Below are 13,563 nucleotides of genomic sequence, written 5' to 3'. Positions count from 1 at the left end.
GCAGCCTCATCTGGCTTTCTGGCTGTTCCAGTTCAGTTCACGGACTGAGACATTCGATGTGCTGAAAACAGTGAACATGGGCTGTACTTTGCCCTCCACCCATCCGGCACCCAATATTACTGCTATTTGCATCCACAGGATGCAGACAATGGTGAACACATTGGTTGAGGACAATACCACTGGCTCCGTCTTACACCAATCAGCGTCAGGAAAAGCAGATGCAATGACGTCACATCATTGTATGCGCTGAAAGACAGGAACGAGGTGCGTATGTGGTGTTTGTTATGTAGGAGTCTATGTGGGTGCTCAGAAAATGAATATAGGAGGCTATGTGAGGGCTTTGTAAAGTAAATAGGAGGCTATGTTTTGGGTCATAATGCATATAGGAGACTATGTGGGGCTTATAATGTATTTAGGAGGCTATATGGGGCTCAAAATGTACATAGAAAGCTCTGTGGGGCTCCTAATGTATATAGCAGGCTATGTGCAGGCTCATGCTTTATTTTGGAGGTTATGTAGGGCTCACACTGTATATAGGAGATTATGTGGGGGCTCACCTTGTATATAAAGGAGCTATGTGGGGGCTCGTACTGTATTTAGGGGGCTATGTGACAGCTCATACTGTGTATAGGAGGCTTTGTGTGGGCTCACAGTGTGTGTGGAGGGGCTATGTGGGGGTCACACTGTATATAGAAAGGCTATGTGAGGGCTAACATTGTATATATAGGGGCTATGTGAAGGCTCTTATTGTAGTTAGGAGGCTATGTGACAGCTCATACTGTGTATAGGAGGCTTTGTTGGGACTCACAGTGTGTGTAGAGGGGCTATGTGGGGGTCACACTGTATATAGAAAGGCTATGTGAGGGCTCACATTGTATATATAGGGGCTATGTGAAGGCTCTTATTGTATTTAGGAGGCTATGTGACAGCTCATACTGTGTATAGGAGGCTTTGTTGGGGCTCACAGTGTGTGTAGAGGGGCTATATTGGGGTCACACTGTATATAAAAGGGCTATGTGGGGACTCACATAATATATAGAGGGGCTATGTGGGGGCTCATACTGTATATAGGTAGCGATGTGTGGGCTCATCCTGTATATAGAAGGCTATGTAAAGGCTCATATGGTATATAGAGGGCTTTGAGAGGGTTCATACTGTATATAGAGAGGCTATGTGGGGGCTCGTACTGTAAATATAATTCTATATGAGGGCTCATGCTGTATATAGGGGGGCTGTGTGTGGGCTTATACTGTATATACGGGGATGTCAGCCTACTTAATTCTGCTCAATATTAAGTGATACAATTAACATTAATCTAAAATAATAATTATAATTAGCATGTTAATATTAATATTGAGCAGAATTAATTTCAGCCTATTGGTCTCTCATGTGACTCCTTGGGAAAATTAATTGCCCTCCCCTGCTTGTTCAGCCACGATGTGTCTATATTCCCATAGGAATAGAAAAGCACAATAAAAGTTTCAGTGGATCCATAGCATTATGAACTCCAGTGCTGCCTAATGGACACCCAATCACCTGTCATGGGGTCAATTGGGTTCTGCCTAGGTGTCCACCATTTGGCTGTATAAGGCCTGCGACACACATCCGTGCCGCCGGCACGTGTTTGTCATTTTTTGCACATACCAGCGGCACGGAGATATGTTCAGCAATGCTACCCTATGGTAGCAGGCACACACACGTAAAACCAAACGGAACATGTGTCCGTGTGCGTTTGTACGTGTGTGCGTTTTTCTAAGCGCTGACATGTCAGTGTTTTCTCTTGCAGCACGGGTGTCACACGGCCCGCACCCGTATCACACGCGTGTACTGTGGATGCGGTCCCGTGTGACACGTGCCGGAGAAAACACGTGTCAGTTAGAAAAAAAAAAACATTTACTCACCTTCTCCAGCCCTCCTCTCCCTGCCGCTGCTGCCTCTTGCTGCCGACCGCCGCTCATTATTCTCATTTAATATTCACTTCACTGCCTGGCAGCAACAGCAGCGGGGAGACGGGAGGGCTGGAGACCGAGGATCAGCACCACGGACAGCAGCGCGGACAGCAGGAAGGACCAGGTGAGTATGTAAATTACCGGTTCTACGTGTGCTATCGTGGATAGCACACGTAGAACACACGTGTCCTTCACGTACCAGAGACATGTACTTACCTGCACGCAACACGCAGGGGAAATACGTGTCTCTCGGCACGTGCGTGATTTTCACGTGTGGCAGAGGCCTAAAGCAGTGCTGCATTCTACAACACATTTTGCCTTGAGATGTGATGAAATATATGTGATCACAGTCTTAATTTATTTATTTATATCTTCCTTTTTCACAAACTGTATGACTTGGTATCATCAGCTGCATGCAGTGGATGTGGAGAAGCGAAATTAACCATGCATTTTTTATATTACTTTATTCTTTTAGCCAGCTAATTGATTTGGCTCTTCCTATGAATCCGTTAGTTGTTGAAACGTCGAGGAAATAAATAAATAAATGTTACATTGTCTTTACTGGCCACTGGGGCAGCTGATAAACGTGTAATGCCAAGAACAGGATTTTGGGCATTAGCTTCGAAATGACAATATGCTGGAACCACTCAGTGTTTAGATTTGCTTCATTTGGAAATCTTTTAAGTAGTAATAATAATGTTTTGAGGAAATTGAGTGGAACACTAAATTATTCTCTGAAACCCGAGTTCAAACTGTGCAAGGCTAAAGAAGCTGAAAATCAATGCACTTTTAAAGTCATTAGAGAGCAAGAGTCAAACATGTCTGTGTTGCTCTGGCAAAGCTTTTAGTGAGCCATAGTATTATTACAAAATCAGCCAGAATCTGCATTAATTTCACAGTCTTCTTCTTCAGGATACCCAAGGGTGCGCGATGAATAAAATGGAAATTTCAAAAGGCAGTGTTTTTATTAGTTAAGGGGGCAATGAGGCTTGCAGTACTGCATTTGACCCACACAGGAGCCAGGACTGGCATGAGCAGCAATGAGGTATTACGTATTCTAGGTGTCAGAACCCTTCATTTCAAGGTGTATTTACAAATAAGAACAGAAGTCAGCGAATACTAACATAAAATGTAGAAACAAAAATTCTTCTTCCTAATCTTTTATTATCTTAAAATCTCTCTGCATGTATCTCTTGGAAAGGTTGCTGAAAAGCATAAGAGATTTGCATTATTTAAGATGACCACCCAGTTGCTTTTTAACATAAAATATTGTTAGTGTGGCCACCATGCTGGGTCACGTTCTGAATATTAAGCCTCTATAAATATTACATTATGCCAAGTTAATGATGATGAACATACAAAATTTTTTTATTTATATTCCTATTTTTCATCCCTGTGATGCAGTGTATAAAAAAAGAAGAGTAAAGATTGCAGCTAGGGATGAGCGAATGTATTCGCCACTATTTGGTATCCGACGGATAACAGGCTATTCGCACCATTCAGTAGCCGACAGATAAAACAGCATCTGCTCCGATACTTTCATTTTCATTTCTGACTTCCTGGGGCCTGTTTTCCAGCCAATGGGCAGGCATTGGAGTCATGGGATCGGGAGTCAGAGAAAGGCGACCTGATAGCCTGGAAATGTAGAAGCCGCTGGGGGACGAGAGAGAGAAAGACTTCTACAGGCTGTGCCCATGCTGTTTCTGCCTTTTCCCATCCATTTCAGCCTTTTCCTCAGTCACCACAGCTTGCCATTAGGTCCAACGCGAAATTATTCGAGTTTCCCATAGACTTACATTGTGCATCGAATATTCGCGATTAGTCGAATAGTACTGACCTATTCATCGGATTTTCGCGGAGGCGGATATTTAGGTATTCGATCATCCCTAATTGTAGCCTCTTGATCAATAATGTCTAAGTACTGTGATTAGATTATACATATCAATATTGTATCCCTTGATCATATGAGAAACCTATTTTGGTTCTTTAGGTGTGTAAAGGCAACACATTTTTACAGCGTATAGATACTTTGCATTAGTTCTCTTGTACAAGCTACAACATATCTTATTGCGCCTGATTACACCTGTCTCAGTGTTATACCAGCTGTAGTCTGGCCTCATGTCTTCTAGCAGCGCTATAAACAGAAGCAAAAATTGAAGGGATTCAGCAACCGCCAATTAAAGATTAAAACATGACTTTTAATAGAAAACATTAAAAACAGAAAAAGTCCATAATTACAGCATGAGTAGACCAGGTGTCCGTCTACGCGTTTCAGGCAGATCCCCATGATTAAGGAATCATGACACATGAAAATACAAACTGGTAATATATATATATAGCCTAACCTCTTTTTCTGTCATTACGTTTGTTGAGCTGTTCACTTGCATTGTTGCGCTATAAACAGAAATCTGGCAAAGTGTGGCTCAATCTGCGCTGCTGTGAATAAGATAACAGTCCAATCCATAGTATACACGAAAAGGTGCATTGTTGTTGACGCGTATCGAAGTGACTCCCCGCTTCTTCCTCAGAGTAGGCTCCACATTACTGGTAAATTGGTGCCTTGTCAGCTAGTCCTGTTAATTTTGGTGAGAACTGCTTACAGACTAACGGGGGGATTAACTAAGCCTGGTATTTGACATGTCAGTCTTAAATGGCAGTGTATTGCAGTTAGAAGCGCTAATTTATTAAGAGGTGCACGCCTCTTAGTAATTTTGGCTCAAATTTGTCTCTGTGCAACAGATAATGATATCTATGCCTGCTATGATCAGAAATAGATTTACATTACAGTTTGCACAAATATATGGCTTAATTTATAGTAATTATGTCATTCTCCACTAAACCTGACCCACATTCCCAGCCATTTTTTTTTCAAAGTTGCAACAGAAGCGCTAATTAGAGATAAATGGATCTTTTGGGAATCAAATTTGACAACTTTGCCAAATTTTCCCCGAAAATGTAATTTGCGGCAAATAAATTTGCATCAATTTTGCATTTGCTTTAAAGCTGCATAGTTTATAATTGCTCGTAAAATGTAAGTGGGAGAGAGAGAGACAGAGATAAAAAACACTGACTGTAAGAGCTTACGCTTTACAGGCAAAAGAGAGAGGACCCTGCTGACCACAAGCTTACATTCTATAGAATAGAGAGGACCCTACTGATCATAAGAGCTTACACTATACAGGAGAGGAGAGAGAATTCCGCTGATTATAAGAGCTTACACTCTATAGGAAATAGAGAAAGAGAGGATCCCAATTACCATGAGAGCTTACACTGTACAGGAGAGATAGGACCCACTAACCATAAAAGCTTACACTGTACAGGAGAGATAGGACCCCACTGACCATAAGAGTTTACACTCTACAGGAGAAAGAGAGGACCCCACTGACCATAAGCGCTTACACTCTACAGTAGAGAGAGGACCCCACTGACCATAAGAGCTTATACTCTACAGGAGAGAGAAAGGATCCCACTGACCATAACAGCTTATACTCTACAGGAGAGATAGAGAACCCCACAGACCATAAAAGATTATACTCTATAGGAGAGAAGGAATGACTCCACTGATTACACTCTATAAGAGAAACAAGAGGACCCCACTGACCCTAAGAGCTTACACTATATAGGAGAGACAGAGGACTCCACTGACCCTAAGAGCTTACACTGTATAGGAGAGAGAGGACCCCACTGACCATAAGTGCTTACACTCTACAGTAGAGAGAGGACCCCACTGACCATAAGAGCTTATACTCTACAGGAGAGAGAAAGGATCCCACTGACCATAACAGCTTATACTCTACAGGAGAGATAGAGAACCCCACAGACCATAAAAGATTATACTCTATAGGAGAGAAGGACTGACTCCACTGATTACACTCTATAAGAGAAACAAGAGGACCCCACTGACCCTAAGAGCTTACACTATATAGGAGAGACAGAGGACTCCACTGACCCTAAGAGCTTACACTGTATAGGAGAGAGAGGACCCCACTGATCATGAGCTTACACTCTATAGGAGAGAGAGGACCCCACTGATCATGAGCTTACACTCTATAGGAGAGAGAGAGAGAGAGGGGACTCTGCTAACCTGTAGTGTGTAAGCTCTTATGAAGACATACTTAAACAATGACCGGGGAGATGAAAAATGATTATGCCGTACAAACTGCTGTTCTGGGAACAGCTGACCTGTGATAACCCAGGTAGTTACCACCACTGTACATGGTATGATAATCTGTAAGATCTTATAGCTGCAGGGTATTATGGGGAGACATGGGTGGCAATGCAAAATGACGACAGACCACGCTCTGATGCTTCAGTAGTGTGGGAAATGGTGCTGGCAAGTTTCTTTTTGCGAACTACAAATCATTTTATAATGTTTGACCGCTTACTTCAGTAAATGGGACTTAAACTTGATGCTCCAAGGAATGATCCGCTCATCTCTAGCAGTAATTGGAAATAAGTAGATCAAATGTAACTTGTGACATAATTCCCAACATTTTTACACCGGTTTTTGGCTATTTAGCTTTATTGAACTTATATTAAACTGTAATATGTTTTTCAACTCTCCCCTTTAAATGACTGCTTGATCAGGTGTATAGAGTGTACATTCCTTCCGGCAGCCTTCTTTGCCTCCATCAGCAGATTACAGGTGGCATTTACTGTGCCTGTATTCTCTGCAGTGACAGTGAAGATAGCAGATGCCTGTAATAGGCAGTAGGGAGTATTTATTAAAAATTGCTACAAATGCAAGTTTTACTTTACTTTAAAGATGTTTTCATCCTAGGGTGAACTTTTAAGTTATACATCTATGATATATAAATGGAACATTTTGTTTTGGAACATGTAAAATGTTTTTGTTGAAAATTTCCAGATCAGATATGATGGTTTTTTTCACAGTTTTTCCACTAAAATATATTTTACACTAAAAAAAAAGATTTTATTAGTAACTATGTGAATAACCACAAAGAAAAATCTTGTTTACCTCATTTCATTTAATGCTATTAGATAGCAGATCCTCATCTTTGAGCTAATGATAATAATTGCACCAATAAATGGCTCCACAAAAATTCAAATTGGGAAGTTAAAACTGTGCAATTTGAATGCTAGTTGCCAAACATTGCTTGTTCATCTTCTTCTACTTGAAACCACTGGGATCAGATATCTGAAATGTTAATAGATTTAAAGAGATTCGCTACTACTTTAACATTGATGGCCTATCCTTAGGATAGGTTATCAATGTCAGATCAGCCAGGTTCCGATAGCCGACATTTCCGCCAATCAGCTGCTTTCAGTGTCGGTGGCAGCCTGTGGCCAGAAATGTTCAGTTTCAGATCTGCGCCGTCAACTGATACATCCACATGGGCACTGCATATCCGCCTCCTATTGATCTGAATGGGAAGTTGATGTGTGGCTGCTGTCAGAAGACGAAGCAGTTCCGGAGCTGAGCATTTCCAGCTGCTTGCGCCGGCATCGGGAACAGCTGCTTAGCATAGATGCTGGGTATCAGACCCCGGCTGATCAGACATTGAAGATAGGCCACCAATGTAAAAGTAGTGGACAACCTCTTTAAGAAACCTGTCTTGGTGACATATTCTTTAGAAAAAAACAAAAAAAACCCAGTAAGTTAAGAGTTTGGGCAAATTGCATAACTTGTGATGCAACATACTGCATGTACTATGTATGTCATGACATTTCAGAATGCATTTTTAGTAATGACAGTTGATTGTAAAATTTACACCAGAGGTTGAATGACAATTGCAATGTGCTTAAGATGTAAAATGTAACAAAATGTGTTCCTTTTATTTTTAAGTTTTCTCATCCAATATCTCATTGAAGAGAACTTTTTATATATATATATATATATATATATATATATAAATACACAGCAGCCATACCATTATGCAGAATAACAATAGGTTTCTAAATGTGTCAGCCTATAAAGTGTCACTATTAGGATTAAGAGAAAGAGACTGGGTACCCGTAAAAAGTCATGTGGGCTGTGCTGTCTCGGGACTTGTCATGTGGTCCAGGCTTACAAACCCCTCCACCAACATCCATGGTATGCATTATGAAGGGAGGTGTCCTGGCTTCTCTTTTATCTGTGTACTGCAAATTCAACAGATGCCGTTAAAACTGGTTTTCAAGCTGGACCTGTATGACTACCCCAGGGATAGGGACCGCCCACATGACTATCACCAGCTTACTCTACTTTATATAGTTAAGATTTCCTTTAAGCTGTAAGTGACATTTTAGAGAAACCAATCTTCTTTCATTATCCTGTATAACGCTATGAGTGTGGGTTTAGGGCTTCGGATATGACATGTTTTCTATATGTTGCAGTCTCAATCCATACTTAAGGATTGTAAGTCTCTGAAGGGTCAGCATTGTACAGCACTGGATTGACATTCTTAGCTCCTTTTATCAATTCAATATCAGTCAGACTGTCAGTGTGAATAGAAAGAAGAATATATTGGATATTATAAAGTACGAAAAGCACATTCTCACTGACCTAACAGATACTACCATAAATATTAATATATAGCCGTAGTGTATAGGACTGGTATTATGTGAGTTGCATACTTCAACTTGATCCCATTATAAATGTTGATAAATTTTGCCGCTTTCAATCATGTGAAAATAAAATGATCAGTGATTGAATATTTGTAGCGCTATCTCTCTAAATATGTGTGTCCACCTGTCGCTGAAAAGAACACTTCCCCATTTTGTTTTTGTTTTGTTTTTTTTTCCTTTCTTCTATGGTCGGATTAGCAAGTCAGCACTGTAAGTACCAAACCACTAAAAAAAATTCCAGGAGTTGTTACTTTTATGTACTACTGAGAACAGTGTCGTCTTGTGGCCGTTCTCGTAGATTGTGTTGGTTTAACAAGCGTCCAACCCTTTTGTCTTGTTGTTTTTTTTTGTCTTTCCTGCCCCCTGTCCCCTTGTCCCCACAGGCTGTGCGTTTGTTACATTTTCTACAAGGGCAATGGCACAGAATGCAATCAAAGCCATGCACCAGTCTCAGACCATGGAGGTACTGTATCATCTGCCCTTTCTTTGTTTTCTTTGTGCAAATAATTGGTAAAAACAAAAGTCATTCTCTCCTGTTCAGACTGTTAACATGACAATCACAGATGTAAAGACCCCAGACTTCTCTCTGACACTCATTACACCATTCATTGAAGCTTTTTCATTGCCACTGATTGGGCTGCCAGGTCACATAGAGCTGCGTACTCTACATTAATTCAGGTAGAACACATCCCATCTGCACATTCATTCCAAACACAAATTGGTTAGATTTTATAGGCACATGAATTCCTCAAAAAACAGAATTATACTTGTCTAAAGTATATGTAACAGTTCTTATATTTGGTTTTCATGCCCCATTTACGTAGTTTGTGGAAGTAGTAGTCAGAACTTCCAGGATTGTCTAAGAAGAGATCTGGAGTCAAAGTATAAGAATATACTCAATCCTCAAATATATCTAAGTCTGAGTGTGCACTATATCTGTGCGCCGAGCCTACAATACAAATGTAGAGCTTTCCCCAATTTAACATTCCCATGGGCCCAAATTCACCAAACATAGGCTAAATGTGTGTGCTTTCATCCTTTATCTGGTAGGTACAGTCTACATACTATTTGTTTTATTGTATAGGAAAGCACAGTATTCCCTTTTAATGGGTCTGTAAAGATCTGCAAGACAGCTTAGCACTAATAGGGTCTTATCCGGGTGGAAAACAAGAGGTGAAAACACTGAAAAGGCTCACCTTGATGGGTTGTGAGAGTCACAACCACTTTCAAGCGTATACAATGCGAACCTGATGCAGCTCCATGTGGATGTAGACTGTAAGGCAGTGATGGAGAGGGTTATTGATGCGCTTCCATGAAGAAAAAGACAAGCCAAGGATAACTCAATGGTAATTTTATAGGACAGCACGTTTCGTAGATTTCATCTACTTCATCAGGTCAAAATCACATGTGATTTTGACCTGATGAAAAAGATGGAGTCTGTGAAACGCATTGTCCAATAAAATCACCATTGGGGTGTCCTTAGATCGTCTTTTCCTTTATGGCAGCATCGCATTAACCCTCTCCATCACAATCTTACAGTTTATAATAGACGAATGCTTCAACCTTCATCAGGACTGTGATTACTCTTGAGTTCTTAACTTGAGTACATGCGCTCGACAGAGGGTACAATTGCAGTGTGGACGGAGTCTATTTCTTACTGCAAATCAGAATATTGGGGAAATATTGAACAGATTGGGTTATTTCAATGTTGGGTCCATAGTCTCCCCAGAAATAAGCATTACTAGAGGCATTTAGTACTGCTTAACCTATTGAAGAAAAAAAAACATGCCAAGTCAAATGTCACTAAATTTTCACTTAAAGGGGTTTTCCTACTAAGGAGCCATTTTCTGGATATTCAATCAAAACCGATCCTACATTATAACAAAGCTGAAATAGAAGGATCAGTTAAATGACCTTCTAAAGTGGATAGTGATGGGCAGAAGATGCAATGTCTTACAGTACAGATGCAGTCTGCCTTGTGCCAGGGAGTCTTTGGAGGCCATTAGTATGTAGATGTGATTAATCTAGTACAACTTTATTATGGCACCTAGAAGAAATGGCAGTGCCTGAATCCTCTTTCAGAGTGGTATAGTCTCAGATCACAAAGGGGCATACTATATAAAGGCCTTTGCTAAAAGGAACCATATTTACCCACTCAAAAGAAGCTGTGTCAGCTGACTTAAAGCCGCTCAGAAAGCCAGGTAATGCGTTACCTACAACTCAGTGTCATATATTGCCCTTAATCTCCATGGCCAAACCACCAGTAGCATAGTGATCTCTTTTATTTCTCATAAATGTGTCTTGAAAAGACAATATGGCTGATTAATATCACTGCTCTATGCCAAATAACCCTGCAATTACCAGTCTTAAGGTCTCCACGGTTCAGGAGACCTAAATCAACAGCTAGCAGGCAGCTTCTCAAGAGAGCTTCCGATTTTAAATCACCAGTGACACCTAGTCTTTCACTTGTGGTCACAGGACACGCCAGCCTCTATATTTTAGGCTGCACACTTTTATTTCCAGCCAGAATAGCTGTTGTCTTAACATTAACACTATATACATTTAAATGCCGAAAAAAGAACCCGTGCGAATAGCAATGAAATGAAATCAGCCTCCGAAATAAAGATAAAACGAGCGGCAGAAATCACAAGGCAATAATATACTAGAGCAGAAGTTGAGCTCCGCACAATTTATTTGCCTGAAAAGTAAAATAAAACTACAAGGCCCCAGGATAAATCCAATTCATGTTTGTCATTTATCTAAATGTCCTTTGTTTCTGGAGCATGTCATATTGGCCTCGAGAAATCTGAAATATTGTGTTCATTTAAATCCCTATGAAGAAATGTCTACAAATGCAGCGCCGCATTGCTACAATGCCACCTGTGCTTGTGCTACAATTATCCCAAACATTAAAAAGAAAGGTTCGTTGTGAAACAGAGCACTGACTTCTAAAATTACAGCTTGGCCCGCTGCGGCCGTGCAATTATATCTTTGAAATCCTACACAGAAAATTGGTTCCCACTTTATCAAAGTGATATTTAAGTTGTCTAAGCTAAGGCATCTTTTTAACTACTTCAGCAGAGGAGAAAATCTTAGATGTAAGAGCTAAAAATATAGCAACTCCAAGCCTGTGGAACCACAGATTACGCTGATCATTTTCCGGTATCATTATGCCGCCTCGTACACAGAGCAGATTCTCTTATAGATGCATTTTCAATGAATCCGGCTTGTACGTTGCGGAAGAGCAAAATACACAAAAGTAGAAAATAAAACCTTACTACAGCGATGTATCTATGAAACCTGCACAAGCCATATCTAGTAATACAACCACCCGTGATCAATCACACTTTCTAGGAATTCAGTTATGCTCTGACAGATCCACCACCGTGCTCAGATTTGGAGAAGTGTGCTGCTTTCAATGATCACAAAGAAAATAGGAAAATGAAAAAATCTGCCTTCTAACAAAATAAGACGCCTGTTACTATGTAAAAATATAAAATAGTATGGAAAATACAGAGGGGATTCAAAATGAAAAATTGCCAGTGAAATCCCTGCATGTTTATAGCGTCACATATGTTTACATGGCTGATCATTCTCCAAACATGTTCAAGAACACATTTCTTCCAGATCCCCTAAATCTAGAGCCATATTCACACAACTGTCTGTCACAGGCTGAGTATAGACCCTGACCAGTTGCCGGTCTCTAGACTGTAACTTGAAAGCCTTGTAGGCACATATGAGGCTGTGATGTGTGGGTCAGTAGACCCGCAGCCGGTTGGTGAATCATAGGCAATAGTCTGACCAGAACACATTGATGTATCGTAAAGGTTTGTTAGCACTTGCAGATTTCTAATCATAATAGGTGCTGATTGCCAATTAGCGACTGTGTAAGGACCTAACCATTGTTAAAGGGAATCTGTCAGCAGGTTTTTGTTATGTAATATGAAGAGAGCATGCTGTAGGGGTTAAAAAAGCAAAAATCAACTATGCCTCTCTTATCAGGCTGTGTGCTGTTGTTTATTTAAATTAAAGGCTCTATAACCTAGTGATTATCATTGCTGGACTACAATGTCATGTGTATGGCAGTCCAGCACAGCCCCTCCTGTGATTGACAACTCACTGTCAATGTACAATCTTTATTGAGATCCTGGTGTGGGTGTGGGGCAGCTTTCTCAGCTCTGTTGATTTGCTAAATCTAAAAGCTTTTATTGTGTCAGAATGGCTGCAGCCAGTAATCTAAGTGATACATCTTTTGATTTAAGGCCCAGTCACACACAACAACTTACCAGCGATCCCGAAAACTATGCGACCTGATAGGGTTCGCTGGTAAGTCGCTGGGAGGTCGATGGTGAGATGTCACACAGTTAGACCTTACCAACGATGCAGGAACGATACAGGTCGCAGTAGCGACCTGTATAACGATCTCAGCAGTCACTGTGACCCTGTCACACAGTGTCAAACACAGCGATGGTCCTGTCCAGCAGGACATCGCCTTTGAAGAAAATGGCCTGGACCATTCTGCAACGACTAGCGATCTCACAGCAGGGGCCTGATCGCTGGTAGATGTCACACATAACGAGGTCGCTAACGGGATCGCTACTGCGTCACAGAAACCGTGACTCAGCAGCGATCTCGTTATGTGTGACTGTACCTTTAGAGTCTCTTTGCCTACAACATGCTGCTCTCAGATGAGATAGCAAAAATCTGCTGACAGATTTCCTTTAATCCAATCATTCAGTCTCCATACCATTAGCATCCAGTCATCAGCACATCCCGCTTACACGAGGGCATGTATTCCTTACAACAGTAACATTAGGGTCCACATAAAAGACTCAATGAGCTGTTGAGCAAGCATTTTGCTCATCCGTCAACTGGTGCTATATTTGCACTTGCACAGGACCTCCTATTCTGTATGTGATGAGCAGGACTCATTTGCTGGTCACTTACAAAGCTACTTAATATTTTCCTTCTGTCCAAAAGAGCATCTTTGGATCCTTCTATACAGCTACACTATTGGACATAGGATACTCAGTGTGGGACGTGAGGA

General features: G+C 40.9%; 1 protein-coding gene across 20 annotated transcripts in view; it reads left to right on the top strand.

The window, feature by feature from the left end:
* The window catches only part of CELF2 (CUGBP Elav-like family member 2), a 621,764-nt gene that overhangs the window by 524,192 nt on the left and 84,009 nt on the right, over positions 1–13,563 (top strand). For all 20 annotated transcript variants that reach the window (XM_075345303.1, XM_075345302.1, XM_075345301.1 and 17 more), the window contains one exon: positions 8,900–8,979. In XM_075345303.1, the coding sequence (XP_075201418.1) occupies positions 8,900–8,979 (80 nt within the window). The remainder of the gene's footprint in view (positions 1–8,899; positions 8,980–13,563) is intronic.

This window comes from Anomaloglossus baeobatrachus, chromosome 4 (assembly GCF_048569485.1).
Source record: "Anomaloglossus baeobatrachus isolate aAnoBae1 chromosome 4, aAnoBae1.hap1, whole genome shotgun sequence".
Taxonomy (NCBI): Eukaryota; Metazoa; Chordata; class Amphibia; order Anura; family Aromobatidae; genus Anomaloglossus; species Anomaloglossus baeobatrachus.
Note: the sequence above shows the minus strand (reverse complement) of the source record. Positions and strands in the feature narration are given on the sequence as shown.